This window comes from Benincasa hispida, chromosome 11, assembly GCF_027475165.1.
Source record: "Benincasa hispida cultivar pf3 chromosome 11, pf3_genome.v1.1, whole genome shotgun sequence".
Classification (NCBI taxonomy): Eukaryota; Viridiplantae; Streptophyta; class Magnoliopsida; order Cucurbitales; family Cucurbitaceae; genus Benincasa; species Benincasa hispida.
Genome location: NC_143488.1, coordinates 5,019,084 through 5,039,897, shown reverse-complemented (window position 1 = coordinate 5,039,897; position 20,814 = coordinate 5,019,084). Strand labels below are relative to the sequence as shown.

Below are 20,814 nucleotides of genomic sequence, written 5' to 3'. Positions count from 1 at the left end.
CCAAAATGCCTCTCAACTATTCTTTCAAGTTAATATATATTCCTAGAATATCCCTAACAATTGTAGTTCGAAAAGGAGTAACAGATTTTGATCCTACCAATTTAAATCTCTTCCATAGACCTCCTAAATTCTTTGTTCTCCCATAAACCTCCTAAACCCTCGTTCTCCACAAATTTAAATAACAACTCATCAAACATTCTGAATAGTAAACATCTTCTAATTCACTGTTGTTGTACTAATATTACCACCTCATCACCCTCTTTATTCTTAAATACCAACTTAGTCTAAATTGTATTTAACCTACTATTTTTCATCAAGTAAGAATTTCTTCAATAATAGTATTCAAGATAATGTCTTCATATTTAAATTTCTATTACTTGTCCTATGACATACATAGGTTATATCGCAATAATTATATTTAACACATAGATCATTATCACTATATTTAAAGCATTTAATAAAGTAATCTCATACCATGAACGTATTGTCCGTCTTTTTTCGAACTTGCGGATGCAGCGTCGGTGAAAGTATCTCAACATCATCACTTTCATACAGACTAAGATGGTTGTTATTCTAGGTATTAGTATTACTTTTACTATTTGTCAACATCAAGTTACCTAAAACAGTATACACAACTAAATAAAGTCATGAAACTTCAAAGACCAATTATTATAGTTCTGATAAAAATCAAAGGTGCCAGACGGTAATGGATAGATTGAGAATCGAGTGAGAGAACTGATGAACAACAACGAATGAGGCGGTTAAACCCACTGGAATGTCGACCGTCGAAAGAGACATATAATTGACAAAAGGAGATTGAGAGAGACACATAGAAAGACCGTTTTACTCAAGGAAACGAGAGTGAGGTGAGAGAAAGGCCGATCGGAGACGGTGGAGCCTCTATGTCCCAAACGAGCAACAAGAGGAAAGCTAAAAAGGAGAATTGAAAAAGAGAAGACAAAGTGGAGGATGACGACGATAACTTCTTAGCCCTAAAATTAATAAATTAATAAATGAGAAATTATATATGTAAATAGAAACTAAGTAATTCATTACGATTTTACCTTCGATTTCAAGGTAAATTTTATTTTAGCAAATTGGGTAAAGTTGGTGGAATTATAAGAAGGGCCCATGTATATAATTTCTCGATTTTCCTTTTTAAAAAAACAGAAAAACGTAGAGTCAACACAGTACCAATCTTTTTGGAAAAAGTTAGTCACAAACGAATATATGACAACCTTTTTCTGGTATATAGAGTGACTAAATTAAAAAGAAATTAGCATGTAAAAAAAATATAATTGATTCAAAGCTCCAATTATTTATCTCGTAACACCCGCCAAACTCCATATTTTCATCACAGTAAAGGATGAATTTTCTTAAACAAAACGGTCGGAAAATATATATATTTGAACTGAGACCATATAGGGCAACCTCTTCCACAAATTTAGTATTGTGCATTTCTACGTGCTTCTTGTATAATTAGAAATTTCTCAGTTGTTCATTCAATCATATCTGTTAAAATGATTTAAATCTATAAACTGACAAGTCCTTTTTTGTGTTCATAGTTATGCGAGCACCTCTACCATAGATGTATTGTACGATTTTTTTCTCTAATAAGATCTAATCATCAGCTAATACATCACATTATGAGTGAACCACTAGAAGTAATAGCGGAACTCCTTAAGTTTCTCATCACAAAATACTTTCTCAAACCTCCAACCAACTTCCATGAAATTATCAAAACAGCTTTGAAATTCCTTACACATCTAATTCAACTTATCAAGAACCAGAAACGCTAGAAGCCAAAGCAGAACAATCACATCCATGAAAGTAAGCAAAGAGAAAGAAGAAGGCTCTACATTCTAAAAGTGTAAGAATAAGAACAAAGGGAAAGCTATTCACCATTTTTCAGATTTGAGAGACCCAACTACTCAACAGTAACATGCCTCACATCCTTCCTTTCTTCTTCCTTCACCTTTGGCACAGCCACTTTCAGAACTCCATTTTTCATCTCTGCTTTGATCGAATTCAGTTCGTACAGATTTGCAGGCAAATCAAGTCGGCTCGAGAATCGTCTACGATCCTCCTCGTCTTCGGATTCTTTCCCTGCCTCGCCTTTGATGATCAGTGTGTTCTGCTCCACACTCACCTTCACATCATCTTTGCTCAGTCCAGGCATGTCCATTCGTAGGTACAGACCATTTTCATCCTCCCTCACGTCCCAGCCCCTCCTTGATCCTGCTCCTACTCCTCGTGAAGCTGCCAGAAATGGATCCTCCATGAATTGATCCATCAGATTCAGCACCTGACTTAGGCTCCTAGTCGGAGAAAACGGATCGAACACATCTGTAAATCAACAACCAATGAGCGTTTAGAACAACAAACAACAAGCAGGATTTCTCCCTAGACCGCAACGATTTAGCCACTACATGGCAATTAGTCAATCAGCAGAGGGGATCAGAGCAAGGATTCACCGTGAAAGAGAGAATGAGACTTAGAATGCGAAGAAGGACCTACAATAAACAAATGAGCTAGGTTCCTCACTAAAATGATTCATATAGCACAGCTTTCAAACCCGTGGTTCCGACTTTGATAAATAAACAAGATCCTCACAAAGGGCACAACGAAATACCATATGAATTTATGCCAGAGATTCGTAAAGTAGAATGATCAGAGCCAACAACAAGTGAGCGAAATTTTTCGCTAATCTACAACCAATTATACAGAGCAACCAGAAAAGGGTCGATTAACAAGCAACAAAAAGGTTATATCATCGAGACATTCCTCAAGAACTCACGATATAATTTAGCCATATGCTTTCGAAACATTCAAACATTCAATCGCGTCCGAGGATTCACACAATCATTTCCACAAATCAAAACGAAATCACTAACGAAAGCCTAGATGGAAACACCAGAACAACTCAGACACATAACAATCAATGAAGAAACCACAAGATCAAAACTCAAGCACGGAGGAAGATAACAACTACCTGCGAAACCAGGGAAGCGATCACGAGAACGAGAGAGAGAGCGGTCGGAGCGGCGGTCCACATCAACGGAGCAGTCGTCGTCAGCGTAGTTGGTCATATGAGCATTGGTGTTGAATGAACGACCGAGAGAGGAGGGGAGAACAGAGGCGGAGCGAACAGGATTGAAAAGCTTAGCGGCGGAGGAAGCGGCAAGCCTTCGAAGAGCTATGGAAGAAGCCATTGATTGAGATTTTCGGAAAGCTTGAAGAAGAAGTTCAGTGAGCCTGAGAGCGATTTGAATTGGGGTTGAAGAGAGAGAAGGCTGGGGTTTTATAGAAGAAGAGAAGCGTGGGGAAGGGGAGAGAAGGTTCTAGTAATGATCGTTCTTGACTTGCGACGAGGCTTCTAGAATGTTGCCGCTCATTTTCGTGACACTTTTTTTTTTTTTTTTTGGTTCTGGAAATAAAACACAATAATTATCTAAAAGAAACGAATTAAAAAGAGAAATCCCCAATTCAAAAACCTTGTCGTCGTTGATGCTAATTCACCAACGAGATGGGAAGGATGGACGTACGGAGGGTAAATTTATAGTGAGAAGGGCTTGAAATGTTAAATGACCTCTTTTTTTAAAAAAAAAATATCAAATGACTTTTTATTGACGTTATCGTTAAACCAGATTATGAAATTGTCCTTTTTTTTTTGTCTTCCATATTAAAATTTCTTTCTTCAAACATAACGATATTCTTGTATTGTCAAAAAATCGTCCATTTACTGCCAACATTCGAAGCTCTTGGTTAGGTGAATTTTTCCTTTGTCGTGCATGTTGTGTCTGTTTAGGTTTTGGGTTAGAATCAACCGACCATTTCTGTGGGTTTTGAGGTTTAGTAATCAGTTGCATCTATTTGTTTTTTGGATTCCAATATGACGTCATTGAGGACGAAGACGAACTATAGTTAGAGCCAAATATGGTGAGGGATATTGAGGGACATGGTTCAATTAAGGTATAGTTTATTTAATAAATCATTTAATATATAAAAATATATGATAACTACCTTATCATATAATATACACATTAAATTAGATGTTTTATCAAATATAACATATAACCTATAGTTTATATATTATATCGTATAAAATATAATCTATAGTTTTTATTCTCTCACTAATGATATTTATATAAACCTCATTTGTATAAATATAATTATATGAATCCAATTCATATAATTAATATTTGAATCATATTCAAATATTTATTTCCTCTCAAATAAATTTTATATTATGATGTATCAAATACATTATAGTAATTATATCATATATAATTAGAATTAATTATATCATATATAATTAGAATTAATTATATCACATATAATTAACTAATTTTTCAATTAATTTGAACAATTAGGGGTTTTTGTAGGTTAGGTTGGGTTGGGTTAAAAGACTTTTTGGACCCAACTCAATTGTTCAGATTCTTAATTTCTTCAACCCAAATAACCCTTCTTAAAAGATAAACCCAACCATAAAACATTTGGATTGGGTTGGTTTGGGTTGATCGGGTTATTTTTGTTCTAAAAGAAAGTAAGTTGTTAATATATAAAAATTTGATTTAATTATTTTCATATATTGAATTAAGATTAACAACTCAATTTCAATTTATATAATGAATATTTTCTTTCCAAAGTGCTAAAAAACTATTTTTAGGAGTTGTTGGAAAATAAATTATCCAAAAAAGATGATAAAACTTAAATAGATATATGTATATATGATTGTATCATAAGTAAAAATATACATTGTAAAGTTAATAATGAGTTCGGGTTGGTTCGGGTCATTTTAGGTGAACCCATGAACCAACCAAACTCACAAAAATTTCATTTATTTGAACTCAACCCAACCCAAATGAGTTGATAACTCAATCCAACCCAAATGAGTTGATAACCCAACCCAAACCGCATGGATTGGGTTGGGTTGATTGGTTTTTTCGGGTCATCGGATTTTTTGAACACCCCTATGAACAATTCAAATTAATTCAACAAGTGATTCTCATTAATTCTCGTTGAGCTACCGAGGGGACCTCATGGACCTGTAGCTTGAAGCTCCAATGGTACATGAATAATTACTTAAATTCTTTAATAAAATTATTCACTATCCGTTAACTGACGGACACTCTACTAAAGACTGTCAACTACACTCCTCGTACTACAAATATATTTCTGTGTCCATGGGATAAAACTAGTCAACAGTACGATAACCCTACATCTATCTCCTTAAGTACCACAGATCCCTCTAATGAACAATAAATCATAGTTCAACTATGATTAAAATCCTCTTGGGCCAGAAGATGGTGTGCACCACGTTGTTCAAGCCCCGGAATTAGTCCTTAAGAGAGCAACTTATTTACTTACCCCGACATTGGGGAAGAAGTGAATTCCTTCTTGTTTAGCTGTGTTTCCAACTCCCCAATCAGACGAATCCCCAAAATGGTTGGCTTGTTGAGTCGACGATCTGGTCACTCTCAACCATACAAATCAAGGGACCACCTTCATAGACAGGAGTTCACAACCCACTCAGGATTCAGGTCATGTTACCTATGGTCATTCTAGTAAAATGTAAGTTTGTATTATGAAAAATGTTATATAATGAGACTAAACATTTCCTGGTCCGATCTTATACAAACTCCTTTGTATAGAATATCCTCGCTCATATGTCTCCACATGAATTATCAGGATCAGATCATTTGTAGCACTTTACGACAATTGTAACATCTACAAAGCTGGTCATACTCGTAATGTCACCAGGATGAGGTATCCAGCCTTATTCATCTATTACAGACCATTTAGGTTATCACTTAAACATGATCCACTCGTATGTCTCTACATATATGTTTATGCTACAAGATAACCTTGGATCTTAGTTTATTGGTTTATGGTTAATGCAACTCAAAATGAAATAAATATCACATATTTCATTGCATAAATAAAATATTTGTACATAACAATTACAAACTATAGGACCTTACGAGATTTAGAGCATCAATCTCAACACTCACAAGAACTTGTAACGAAGTACTTTGGTAATCTATTGACTTTGTGCTCATTCCACATCAATTTACTAAAAGAAGAATACAAGAAATTGGAGTTCGAAAACGATGATGATCCTATTAAGATCACTTTACTATACAAAGGTTAAACCACTGGGTTGCAGTTAAGAACATCCTCAAGTATCTTAGGAGAATGAAGGACTACAAGCTGGTGTATAGAGATAATGATTTTATCCTTATAGGATACACTGACTCTAATTTCCAAACTAACAAGGATTCTAGAAAATCCACGTCAGGATCAGTGTTTACCCTAACTAGGGAGCTGTAGTATGGCGTAGTATTAAAAAATGATGTATTACAGATTTTACTATGGAGGTTGAATATGTAGTTGGTTGTGAAGTAGAAAAGGAAGCAGTGTGGCTTAGGAAAGTCCTAAGCGATGTGGAAGTGGTCCCAAATATGGACTTGCCCATCACCTTATACTGTGACAACAGTGGGCAGTAGCTAACTCTAAAGAACTTCACAATCACAAACAAGGAAAGCATATTGAGAGGAATTATCACCTGATACAGGAGATTGTGGAACGAGGAGATGTGATCGTCACAAAGATTGCCTCGAAGCAAACATTGCTAATCCATTTATGAAAACTCTCTCGGCTAAAGTGTTCGAGGGTCATCTAGAGAATCTAGGTCCATGAGACATGTACATTGTATAATTTAGGACAAATGGAAGATCTGTAATAGGTATATGAATGCCCTAGTTTATTGTATTTATTTACCATATTCCCACTGTTTTGGATTCTGATATTATGTACAACTCACTGACTAGAGTTTTAGTTTTAGTTCAAGTGGAAGTTTGCTGAAATTTTATGCCCTAAAGCTTGTAGATAGTAAATATTATCAATTGACCGTCATCAATAAAGAGTTATCAATGTTAATTCAACAAATGTTATTGATTGTGTTGTATTCTATTTTGTTTTAATAACCTTAAATCCAATAAACTAATATCCAAGGCTGCCTTATAAGTCTTGAACTATATGTGGAGACATATAGGGATCAATGCTCAAGAAACAACCTAAAGGGTCTATAGTATAGGGATAAGACCGGATACCTTATCTTGGTGACACTATGGATACTTTATCCTGGTGATACTATGGATACGACTCACTTTATATTTAATACAAACACAATGATCCAACGTGTTCATGTATGTAGCACGTGAGTGGGGGTATCCTATGCAATGAGTTTGCATAAGACCAGACCAGAGTGATTCCTATCACTTTAGTTGACCAAGAGTTCAAGTCATGGAGTCTCTTCTTTTCAAAGTGATTCCTATCGAGCCATTGTGAAAAGGTAGGCCAAGCATATTGGACGGTATTGGTATTAACCAATTTACCTTGAGAGTCTTAAACTCACATTGACATATTCGATCAAGGAAGGATGTACAATCGTCAATTATTATTTGTTTATCTTTTATTCATGAGATCTCCTCAACTGATATCAACACCACATCATAATTGATTAGTAATTTCAAATGACGATTTTTAATTGGGATTTTCATACTCTAATCTAAATCGGTTTCTTTCTTCATGAATGCAATTATTTAGATAAAGTTTTTATCGATCCAAGTCTCACTCTCTAAACTGATATTTTGGATCTAGAACAAGAAAAAAAAAATTGTTACAGAATTTTGGGTAAGCTCAAAAGCGATTTAGAGTTTGGTTAATCTTCAATTGTAGTGTATTTATTTTTAAGTTTAGTGTATTTGTTGGATGTAATTTGGAGACTAATTATGGTATATTTGTAGGTCGGGTAAATATCTCATCAAAAGTATAGCCAAAAACTTTCAAAAGACCTTTTATGACTACAAAACCCTCAAATTTTGTATAGCTAATCTTTTTCCTTTGGACTTTTTTTTTTATCATACATCTTTATTTTAAATCAACAAATCTATTGTTATTTTTTTTTTCAAATATCAAAACTAAACCAATTTTTTCAATATAATCTTATTTATTTGTTTTGATTTTTCCTAATATTTATTCAGCTTATTTTATGTTTTTGCATTTTGATTTTTTAATTAGTTTGAAAAATTTATACAATCAAATATCAGATTTTTTAATTAGTTTGAAAAATTTAGAGCGAATAGTGAAAACAAACCAATCATATTTAAAGTAATAGTGAAAACAGACCAATCATATTTACGACAATACCATTGTTAGGAGTTGAGGTCGACGATGAAAGTTGTATTGGAGGAGTTAAGATAGGATAAGATGGAACTGGAGTGATCACTAACACCTTCGCAATAAATAAAGTCAGTGGAGAAGGAGCCGAAATCGAAGTTGATGGTAAAGTATTGGTTAAAGGAGAAGAAGCCAAGTCCGACAAAGCAAGGGATGAAGATAGATTCAAGTTGGAGATATTGTCATTGTTGATGGAAGAACCAATTTCGGAGAGAAAAATAATGACAACTTAATTGAGAAAGAAGTCGATGGAGTATTTAGAGCATGGCTAACCAACAATGTAATTACGAATATTTATTACAATCTCAGTAATTTAGACTTTTATGAATTCGTTTATCTTTTATTTTTAATACATTTTGTCATCTTCACAAATGAAACGTTTAAAATCTGTCATTCTTTTTGTTGATTCTTTTTTTTCAAGTGAAAATGGAAAATGGCCTAAAATCACCCAGCCTCCCAAAAAAAAAATAAAAAAAGATCGAGAACATTGAATTTCTTAGTTGGTAATTATTTTTAGTATAAGAACTTGGTGACTGGAATTTTCTTTCTAACTTCTGATAAAAAAATATATGATTCAACCCACTGAGTTGAAGTCACAAATTTTGACAATAAAATTTTGAAGAAAATCGATACATCAGAAATCATTTATTAGGTAATAATTTGTTAATTCTTAGTCGCACAGCTCCAAACATAAGTGGTATTGCATCGAACAGTATAGCCAAATTGTGTGTTATCTCTTAATATTCAATATTGACATTGTAGCTCACTCCGTGAAGGAAGAGCAAACTTCTTCTCTTCTTTTGAATTTTTTATTACTTTTGCTGTGATATTTCAATTAATTTGTTGTTTGTCTCCTAAAAAACCTGTCTTCAGTCTTCAAATTATTAATAAATCTTAAAAATCAATTTATTTACTTCTTGTATTAGTATCCGCGTGACAAATTATGAATAGCAAATGAATATTCATCAATTCAACTGCTCATATTAGTGTGAATGAAGCACGTAAAATAATAACACAACTCCTCAAAGTTATCACAAAATGCTTTCTCAAACCTCCAAACCAAGTTCCATGAAATTATCAAAACAGCTTATTCGACATGTCACTAGAAGCCAAAGCCTCCGAACAAACACCTCCATGAAAGTAAGCAAAGCTTCATAGCTAAACGTCGAGAAGACTGATTGGTTCAAGATACACCAAAACAAGTGAGCGAAATTTTTCAATAATCGACAATCAATCGCAAAAATCATGCCGAGACTCGTCAGATAGAATAATCAGGACAGGATCGTCACGAACAAGCAATCAAGATTTAGCTCAAAGGTGATATCATCGCGACATTCCTCAACAAATAACGATATAATATAGCAAAATGTTTCAGTTCCACCAGATCCACAAACTATTTCCATAAATCAAAACGAAATTACTCAAACAAACAACAAATTACTCGCGAAGACCTAATTGAAAACTCCAGAACAATTCAGAAACGTCACAATCAATGAATAAACCAAGAAGTCCAAAACTCAAACACGGACGAAGAAAACAACTACCGGCAAAACCAGGGAAGCGACCACGAGAACGAGAGAGCGGTCGGCGCGGCGATCCACATCGACAGAGCGGTCGTCATCCGCGTAGTTGGTCATCTGAGCATTGGTGTTGAATGAACGACCGACAGCGGTGGGGAGAGCAAAGGCGGAGCGAACAGGATTGAAAAGCTTACCGGCGGAGGAAGCGCCAAGCCTTCGGAGAGCAATCCAACACACCATGAGAAATGTCCAATTTTACCATGGAACAGATCCCATGATCTCGTCCCGATCAGAGGGATTCTCCGATTAGATGGGAATGGAGGGAGTGAGGAAAAAATTTTCCATTTCTCACGGTTACGTTTATCCGATTAGCTTTTAAATATTTATTTAGTATTCTTATATAATTTTATGTTATTATTATTATTATTTTATAAATAATATATTTAAATTTTAAATTTGATTATCTATGGAAAAAGATGATGAACATGTTTAAATTGTATATTTAAATTTAGATTATATATCTGAATAATTTTATTTATATTTATTTCTTTCTATTAAAAACTTAATTAACTTTTTGAGGCCTGGAGTATAAATTCAAATTGTCATATAAAACTAATCATAATAAACAATTTAGTAATAAAATTTATTATTTAATTAAAATTTATTCACTTAATAAATTAATTGACATTTAAAAATATATATATATATCCCGTGGGGAACTCGATCCCCTCAGATTTTCCACGAGAATTCCCATCCCAATCCCTATAGAGAATTTTACGGGAATGAAATGGGGAGTGGGGAGTGGGGAGCAGGAATGGAGAATGACCTCTCTGACCCCACTCCGTTCCGTGAACATCTCTAGACACCATTCATGTGGATTTTTGAAAAGCTTGGAATTCAACGAGCTAAAAGAGCGTTTCACTGTTTGGAAGAACTGGGGTTCAAGAAAGAGAAGTTGGGGTTTTATAGAAGAAGAAGAAGTGTCCGAAGGGGAAAGAAGGTTCTAGTAATGCACGTTTTCTTCCAATGCATTGGCGGGGTTTCTAGAATGTTGCCCTGGATAATTCATTCTTTTCCTATTTTTTATTTTCTAATTTTCTTAAATTACAAATTGATATTAAGGTTTAAAATATTGATGTCAATGAAAATGTTGGGATATTAATTTTAGGATTATCTTTATTATGGTAAAGATGAGCCAGTTTAATTGCAAATATAGCAAAATGTTACTGATGATAAACACTGATTTTCTTATCATTAATAGATATTGACATTTTACTATATTTGAAAAAAAATTTAACAGTTTTATCACATCAATTATCCTTAATTTATAGAATTTTCGATGAAATATCAATAAAGTATTTATGTCGACTAAAATTTCTTAAAAAGTTGTAAAAATAAAAAAGTTCAAACAAAATGTTAAAATGAATAAATAAGCTTTTTTAAACACATGAATGTTTATTGTTTATATTATATTTATATTAGTGATATTTTGTTACTATTTTTTAATGTGTTCATGATTTTTTTACAAAATAATGGAAATGTCTATCCATCCTTTATATCGATAACGAACTCATTAATGCGAAAAAAGTCAATGGAATCTTAATATCGCGTTGATATCTAGGGGTGGAAGAAAAAATCAAAAAAATGAAAGAACCTAACCTAACCAAATCAAACCAATCGAGTAGTTTGGTTCAATTTTTAACATAGTCATTATAAGAAATAATTGATTAAATAGCTAACAAAAGAAGCTACAAAAGACTTTTCATGGTCTTTTTCGAAAGTCCTTACAGCTCATGTTATTAAAAGTCGGGGACTTTTTATAGCCTTTTTGTAAAGTTTTAATAGATGCTATAATAGAGTATGGAAATATAGCATGTATATATGGCTATGAAAACATTAAGCATTAATCATTAAAGCTATTTTTAACATATAATAGCTTGCTCTCAATGTTATCTTTATTATATAATAGCTTTTTCTTAATGCTTTATTTGACATGTGATAACCTTTTTTTAAGGCTATTATATCATATATATATATATATATATATATATATATATATAGTTTTAATCTTATGTTATAACAAACAACATTGAAATTATGTTCATTTATATTACAAACACTTGTTTTAAGTTGAATAGACATATGAGATAATTCACAATGTATGCATTAAATACAATGACTTCCTTTCATTATTGAAATTTAGTAATCTATTTACATTAGAAACTAAAAAAAAAAAAATCCAATAATACAAAAAATACAGCAAATGTAATTTTCAACCATACAATGTTCACAAAATACAAAATTCATCAAGTTTTGAGGATTATAGCATCATGGAATTGAACTTCCATCTTTGATCTTCATCTACCTACATAAACCTTTAATTAATATAACAAACATTTTAGCTATTCTCAATGTAACAAACATATATAAGCATTGGTCAGGAAAGATAAATTGACATTAAATTTCATAGATCATTGAACTAATAAATGCCACTAATTAGGCAATAATAATACAAGCAATGGTCCTAAACTCTAAACATATGAAAATAGTAGTAAAATAGAAACAAAGGCACAATGAATAAATATGTTAAAAATAAATTCGTAATAATATATTAAATATGGAGATGTTTTACATTTGTTGTCAATCTTGTGATGACTTCCTTTCTCACACCATCATCCATTGGAATATTGGACCAAGTTTAAGAGTAGGAAATCACGAGAACCATTACCAACAAATTCTGGACTTTTACACCAAAAAAGGGTATTGAAAATGGATGGATAAATCAAGAACACTCTAGTGGATCTTTCTTTTCCATTGAAAATCCTAGAATTCGTCTCATCCTAAAATCTTCCAAAAAAAATTGTTTTGTTAATGTTGTCCCATAAGAGCCCGTTGCCTTAAAAAATTATGATTTGAAAATTAGCAAAGGAAGGAAGAGTATAATTACTAAGCATAGGTTGAACGCATAGGCATGATTGATGCACATTTTAAAATAGATGGTCTACTAAGAAATTTTTCAAATCCACACGTTAATTGACATTCATATAAAGTTCTAAAATATATATAAACATACAACTTCTCACAGCTTTTATTACAAAGAAGTCTAGAAATATTTATTACTTTCAACAAACTAAACAACAAAAAATTGATCAATTCAACACCACAACAACTCACTAAAGATGCAACCAAATTCCCACATATTTGGGTAATAATATCAACCAAAGATAATATATTAAGGCCAATCAACTACAGTAAAAAAACATGTCCTAAGTGACTAACTACAACACCTTCTTACACAAATTTAAATCAAAATCAGAAATGTGAAATTTAAGAACTTACACAAACTTGTCTTAAATAAATATAAACTCCTTTAATTAATAAGTCAAAAGAAAATCACGTACCTCACTTTTTCAAAATTAAGAATCTTTTGTATACCACCATCTTGATCTATAAAAAATTACTCAATTGAAGGGAGAAAAAAGAAAAGAATGTTAAAATCAAGAATCTAAATTCCACAATACAAGATAACAAAGTAATCAATAATAGTTTTTTTTTTTTTTTTTTTTTTTAATAAACGAACCTATTAAAATGAAAGAGGTAAAGAAACACACAATAGCATCAAGTGGAGGAGCATCGAGTGGGTTTTGTTTGGTGGCAGATCTTGGCGAGCATCGAGTTCTTCACATTGGGGGAGTTCTGGACCAGATCGAGGACTGGATCAAGACTTGTATCAAGTTCTGGACGGGATTGAGTTCTAGACCGGATCGAGTTTTAGACTGGATCGAGTTCTGGATTGAATCGAGTTCTTGAACGGATCGAGTTTTTCACAGTGGGGATCAAGGATGAAGTTCTGGACCGAATCGAGGATCGAGGATCAAGTTCTAGCATAAAATTTTTACTTTCAGCATGAGATAGTACCTTCAATTACCCAAATTGGCTCGTACGTGCAAAACAAATTCAGCTTTTATATATGTCTCTAGAAAAAGGTCTGAAAGAAATTTTTTAAATAATAAAAAAATAAAAATAAAAATAAAAAACTAAATTTTAATAGTAAATGAGGAGGTATAACTATACATTTCACAAAATCATTTGGCTAATCTAAAATGTCTCTCGAATGATACCCATAAGAATTAAATTCAAAAGCAGAATGTTTAAGAGTTGATTGAAATCCAAATATAAAACGGGTCTAAAAGGGTGAGAGGATCCAGTCATGATTGAAATCCAAACATAAAACGGGTTTAAAAGGGTGAGAGGATCCAATCACTAACCTTGAATCATTAGCTTCAAGTGTCCAATAATTTTGAGAGAGAGACAGAGACAGAGACAGAGGGAATTGGTAGACAAAGACCTGGAGTGAAATCCATAAAACCTAGGAGTTGAAATTGAAACATAAGAGAGAAAGAATAAGAAGAGTGCACGTTCTTACCTACAAAAGAAAATCTTCTTCATGTAACTTGCGAGCCCTAGATTTTGGAGCTGAGAAAATGGAAACTTGCAGATGCTATTTGGAGGAAAAAGAAACAATCTCACTCTAGAGGGGGAAGGAAAGTAAAAGAGCAAATGGGCTAGGATAGGAATTCTTAAATTTACCCTTTTCAATCCGTGCACGTAGCAAAAATTTTTCATTTTCCTCTTTTTTTTTTTATTTTCCTCTTTTTTTTTCATATCATTTCATAGCTTATTTTAAAAAATGATATCCTTAAAGGCTATAAAAAAAATTATTGTCGTGAGTATTGGGAAAGTTTTTTGGGGGGTAAAAATTGAAAATTTTGGACTTACTTCAATATTATTATAAAAAGAGATAGTTGCAAGTATAGCAATCAGACCCATAACATTAATAATATTGCATGATAAAAAAGAATTTACAGATATAATAAAATTTAGATCAAACTTTCAAAATTTTATTAATGATAGACTATGTCACTAGTAGGAATCTATCAATGTTAGGTTTTGTTAGATTTGTAATTCTTTAAAAATGTTATTATACACCTGATTATTAACTTTAAGAGTTTTACTCATTGTATTTATTACTACAATACAAAAAAAAATAATTTTCATAAATACCATTTTTTATGGTTAAAAAATCCAATTTGTTGAAGTATACCATGGTTAAAAAAATAACATTGAAATTTTGGAATATACCCAAATCAAGGTTTATATAAATACCCATTTTATTATGTTGGATGGGTATTTTAATTATTTTTATTGTTTAGGTAAAACCCCAATAATTATCTAAAAGGAAAGAGTGAAAAGAATCCTGATTCAAAAACCTTGTTGGTTAATGCTAATTCACAAACTAGATGTGAGGATCGTCTAAAGAACGTAGGAGGGGTATATAATGAGCAATCATTAGGAAAAATAAATTTAAAAAAAAAAAAAATTAATGAAAATGTTCCAAAATCACTGATTCCTTTTTTTTTCTATAAAGGTATTGAAATTAAAATGTGAGGTGGGAGAATCAAATCGTTGACCTCGATAGTACAAGCACTATACCAGTTGAATTATACTCATGTTGGCAATCCCTTAAATTTTAAATAATGTATATATATTTAAAAAAGAAATGAGAACATTGAATTTCTATTTTGGTTATTTTTTTTATAACAATATATGAGGTGGAAATTTAAACTCTAACCTTTTATTAAGAGTATATGACTTAATCAGCTTAGTTCAAGTGGTCAATTTGAACATTTAAATTTAAAAGAAAATTAGTAGGTCATCAAATCGTATATTAAGTAATTGTCAACATGGATATAATTGAGTGGTTAAGTTTAAATCTTCGTTTGGCATTTGTTATAGCCAAAAAAAAGGGCAATGTAGCATAATATATGATAACTATTTGAATAAGTTAGAAAAGAATAAATTGAAAAGGTTGAATAAGTTTAGATTTGATGATCTTTAAGGAAAATCATTATAATTTTTGTTATAAATGTCCACCTTATAACTTTTTTTATTATTCTTTGAAGTTTTAAATCTGTGCTAGATCAGCTGCCAAAAAAAAATATTATTTCAATGAAGGTGTCAAAATGTTGGAATCTCTCATTTCATGTCAATTCCAAAAAAGAAAAAAAAATGAATACTAAATCTTCATGTGTATATTTTTTATTTCTTTTATATTAACTACAATAATAGAGTGTATTTGTTTTGGCCACGTGATTAACTAGACCTTATATAGGATTTATATAAAATTTGCTTAATCATGGTCACAAAATAATATAGAGCAATGAGTAGGTGCATCCTAAACTGCACCTAATTCCATATTCCTCTTTTCTTTACACAATAAAAAAGAATGATAAAAAATTATTTTAAAAAAAATTGACACGTGGCAATTTTTATTGAATAACTATCTGGACATACAAAGATAGGTACAACCTAAGTAGCATTTAAATTTTTCTCAATAATATATCTATAAGTCGTCACAAAATAATACTTCAATTGGTCATTTTGTGGGTAATAGAAAAACTTCATTCTGACAAAGGCTGGAGTTTTGTTAGGATAGGATATAAAGTTTTCTTTTGTGTGTATTAAATGAGAAATTTTGGACCAATCACAAGTCACCACGTCATTTGCTAAATTAACGACGAATTTCTAAATCATTGACTTTGGGTTCAATTAGAAGTTGACAAATGTCCCGAATTGAATTGAAGACAAGTTTCGATGACGTCATGTGGATGAATCAGATAAGATTAAATTGGTCCAATTTGATATTACTATTTGGGCTTAAAGTCTAAACTACACAAAAAGTTAAATTGGACCCGAATTCCAGATCAGGCCTGGCCCAAGAGTCAGGTCCATGGACCAACCAAGCCCACGAAGACCACCTGAGAACAATATAAATAGAGAAGTTCTCTTCATTTGTAAAGGCAGCATTTTCTACACTCAGAAGACCCAGAGAGAATTCACTAACAAGCAGAGGACTCCCAAGACTCCTGAAGCTGCACTCATATAAGGTAGAAGACCTTTGAAGACACAAATACTTCTACTTCAAGCTTCCAAGACTCTTGAAGCTGCACTCCTATAAGGCAGAAGATCTTTGAAGACACAAATACTCTTTTAAGACTTCTACTCCAAGCTTCCAAGACTTCTATTTCAAGAATGTTCGGTGCTTTCCTTCTCCAAGTCAAGCATATTCACCCAACTGAGAGAGAATCAAAGGATCAAGTATTAGAGATCGAACCACATCGCATCAAATCAACTCCAACATCAACACCAACTCAAGTTCAACTCCACGAAACACATTTCTCCGAAAATCTCGTGTGAACAAATTGGCACGCCCAGTGGGATCTCTCTACCTCTCATCTCTCTCCCGTCATCCGAGTCAACAAATCTACAAATGGCACCAAAGAAAGTTTCATCCAAAGCTACCGTCGCAAGCAACACTTACATAAGCTCTGTCATCACGGAGGAAATTTGGGGCCAGCTGATGGAATTTCCTAAAGGCGGGATCGTCATCAGAGAAAATCCCTTGTTTGAAAACTATGCTTCTGTTACTGATCTTTCAGAGAAATAATCACATTTTGATGTAGTGTCTGTCATGATGACTGGCGTAATGACTAAGTCGACCATGACAGAGATGGGGGTAAAGATAAATCTCCTAATGAAGGTTGTAGAGGAGCGAGATCATGAAATCGCTACTTTAAGAAATCAGATACAGGCTTGACATACTGCTGAATAGTCAATCCCCAACTACAAAAGCCAATGACAAAGGAAAGATTGTCTTGCAGAAAAGTCAGCCACCACAATCCACCTCTGTTGCCTCCCTGTCAGTTCAAAAGCTCCAAGATATGATCACAAACTCCATAAGAGCTCAATACAAAGGACCGTTGCAAAGCTTCTTTATGTACTCCAAGCCATACACCAAGAGAATCGACAACCTCAGAATGTCAGCTGGGTATCAACCTCCAAAGTTCCAGCAGTTCGATGGAAAGGGCAATCCAAAACAATATGTTGCACACTTCATTGAAACCTATGAATGCAGGAACCAGAGGAGACCAGCTAATCAAGCAGTTCGTTCGTACCTTGAAAGGAAATGCTTTTGATTGGTATACTAATTTGGAGCCAAAAGTGATTGGCAGTTGGGAACAACTAGAAAGGGAGTTCCTGAACCGCTTCTACAGTACAAGAAGTATTGTTAGCATAATGAAGTTGACCAACACCAAACAGTGGAAGGGAGAGACAATCATCGATTACATCAATCGATGGAGAGCTTTAAGTCTGGATTGCAAAAATAGACTTACTGAATTATCTGCAGTGGAGATGTGCACTCAAGGCATGCACTGGGAGCTTCTCTACATCCTACAAGGGATAAAACCTCGTACGTTTGAGGAGCTGGCAACACGCGTTCATGATATGGAGCTGAGCATTGCCAATAGGAGAACTAAATATTTCCTAGTCTCTGAAGGGAGAAAATAAAAAAATGATGCCAAGGGCACTGAAAAGATCGTGGGTAGTGCCACAAAAGAATCTATGGTCATTCATGTGACCCTACTGAAATTTTCCTCCAAAGGAAAACAAACAAAATTTGAAAGAAGGCACAATGAGGGCGAGAAGCGTCGTCCAACTCTTAAAAAATGACAAGAGAAGGTTTATCCATTCCCTAACTCTGATGTGGTAGATATGTTAGAGAAACTTCTAGAGAAGCAACTTATTCAGCTACTGGAATGCAAGCGGCTGGAACAAGAAGGAAAAATAGATGATCCTAACTACTGCAAGTATCATCGGGTCATTAGTCACCCAGTTGAAAGGTGCTTCGTGCTAAAGGAACGAATTATGAAGTTGGCTCGTGAAAAGAAGATTGAGCTAGATTTGGATGAAGTAGCTTAGACAAATCACACTACAGTAGCGGTGACTACAAATGTTCCAATATTGTCTGTGTCCCATGCTCAAAGACAAAGTCCGATCCAGTTTGGAGAATTCAAGCCTATAGTTGTTTGGTTCCAACAAGAGATTCAAAAGACAAATTCCGAAAAGAAAGATGAGCTTGTTGAAGATGACAACGAAGGGTGGATAGTAGTGACCCATCGAAAGAGAAGACAACCAAATTCCACCCAAAAAGAGTCGCCTTCCTATCGAAGCTATAGAAGAAGAAACAAGACTCATAAAAAGAAAGGCAAAAAGAAGACATGGAAGCCTAAGCCTGCTAAGAAAGAAGACAAAGATTTCCCTCAATTCTAACGGCCGGCAACTTCGGCAGAATTTCTCTCAATAAGCTTTCTCAATAATTATCCAGAGAAAATATCAGAAGTTATTGCATGTCACACTGTCGGCATAGTGGAAGTCGACAACCATCATGTGACTGCTGAAGAAGTCAAAAACTCAGAAGAAATAAAGCAAAGAAATTCTATCTTCGATCGTATTAAGCCTTCAAGTGCTCGATCTTCAGTTTTTCAAAGATTGAGTATGGCCACGGTAAGAGAAGAAGACCAATATCCAACGACTACTTCTGCTCGAACTTCAACCTTCAAAAGGCTAAGTATATCGACATCAAAGAAAGATCAACCTCCAGCATCTGCTTTTGATCATCTCAAGGCAATAAGCGATCAACGTAAAGGAAGGATGAAAATCTTGAAGCCAACGTCATTCCATGAAGAAAACAACGACGAAAAGATTCACAGTCGTGTCCCTTCACACATGAAGAGGAAATTTTCTATTGACATAAGTACAGAAGGTTCCTTGATCGTGAAGCCAAAACTCATCATATTGACGAATCCTACAAATGAAGAGGATAATCAAAACCATGATGAAATAAGAGCTTCTGAAGTTTAAATGAAGAAGCTCCTCATCGCAAGAGCCTAAACTGCATGATGCTCCTAGCTCGCATGAGCTTAAAATGTGAACGGCCCAAAAACAAATTGTATAAACTACGTTACGACTTGATCCCTTTCATTATAAAGGGTATGTAGGCAACTTATAGAAATTTAAGTTCAGTCGCGCATAAAAAGCAAAAAAAAAAAAAAATTCTTCGAACTACATTATGACTTGATCCCTATCATTAAAAAGGGTATGTAGGCAGCTTGAAAGAAACTTCAAGTTCAGTCCAGTTAAAAAAAATAAACTTGAACTACGTCATGATTCGATCCCTTTATTTAAAGGTACGAATGAAACTTAAAAAAATTTAAGTTTAGTCCATCAGAAGAGGTACCACAACCACCCAAGTATAGTACTACAAGATTGATGATGATCATCCCCGTCAAAGAATGACACTTCAGATTGAAGATGTTCATCCCTATCGGGGGCAACACAATGGATTGAACATGTTCATCCCTCGTAAGGAGCCAACACAGTAAATAAAAGGCACACACGTGGAATGCGCTTCGCTTCCTCTTTAAAAGTAAACTTATATGCTCCTCCATCTTCAAGTTTAGAGGCTTCATCGATGCTTTTCCATCTTTAAGTTCAAAGGCTTCGTTGATGCCTCTCCATCTTTAAGTTCAAGATTGGTGTGCATGGCTCGGCTCCATCTTTAATGACTTGGTTTACAAAATCATGACGCAGCTTCGCTTCATCTCCAAGTCGTGGCGTGGCTTCGTTTCATCTCCAAACTGACGACGTGACTTTGCTCCATCTTCAAAGTCATGGTGCGGTTTCATTTCCTCTTCAAAATATTGGTACAACTTCACCTCCTCTCCAAAATTTGTGTAGCTTCGCTTCCTCTCCAAAAATGTGGGTGTGGTTCCACCTCATATACGAGATCAAGTTTAATTTGTCTAGCTCTACCTCATATGCGAGGACGACTCTAGTCCATCCGGCTCCACCTCATATACGAGGACAACTCCGGTCCATTTGGCTCCGCCTTGTACGCGAGATCGACTCTACCCAACCTGACTCCGTTCAAAATCTTGATGGCACATTCTTCTCATCTTCAAGGTTTGATGGCATATCCGCCTCATCTTCAAATACTCAATGGCATATTTCCCTTATCTTCAAATTTTGATCAAGGAGTAACATAACAAGGCAAACCTTTCGAGGATCCTCCCTAGGGTGATCGAATGAGAGAGTTGTATGTCTTTGCAGGGCCCCTCCCATGACGATCAGGATACACGAGCGATGCTAC

General features: G+C 33.9%; 1 protein-coding gene across 2 annotated transcripts; it reads right to left on the bottom strand.

Annotated features, from left to right (window-relative positions):
• Positions 1-1,703: 1,703 nt before the first annotated feature.
• Positions 1,704-3,344, bottom strand: LOC120089894 (small heat shock protein, chloroplastic-like). 2 transcript variants are annotated; one of them, XM_039047327.2, is made up of 2 exons: positions 2,993-3,344; positions 1,704-2,346 (listed from the first exon to the last, which is right to left on the bottom strand). In XM_039047327.2, the coding sequence occupies exons 1-2, from the start codon at positions 3,210-3,212 to the stop codon at positions 1,928-1,930; spliced, it is 639 nt and encodes a 212-aa protein (XP_038903255.1). In that variant the 5' UTR covers positions 3,213-3,344; the 3' UTR covers positions 1,704-1,927. The 2 variants fall into 2 exon arrangements, with proteins under 2 accessions (XP_038903255.1, XP_038903254.1); XM_039047326.2 differs by having other exon boundaries at positions 2,990-3,306.
• Positions 3,345-20,814: the final 17,470 nt, after the last annotated feature.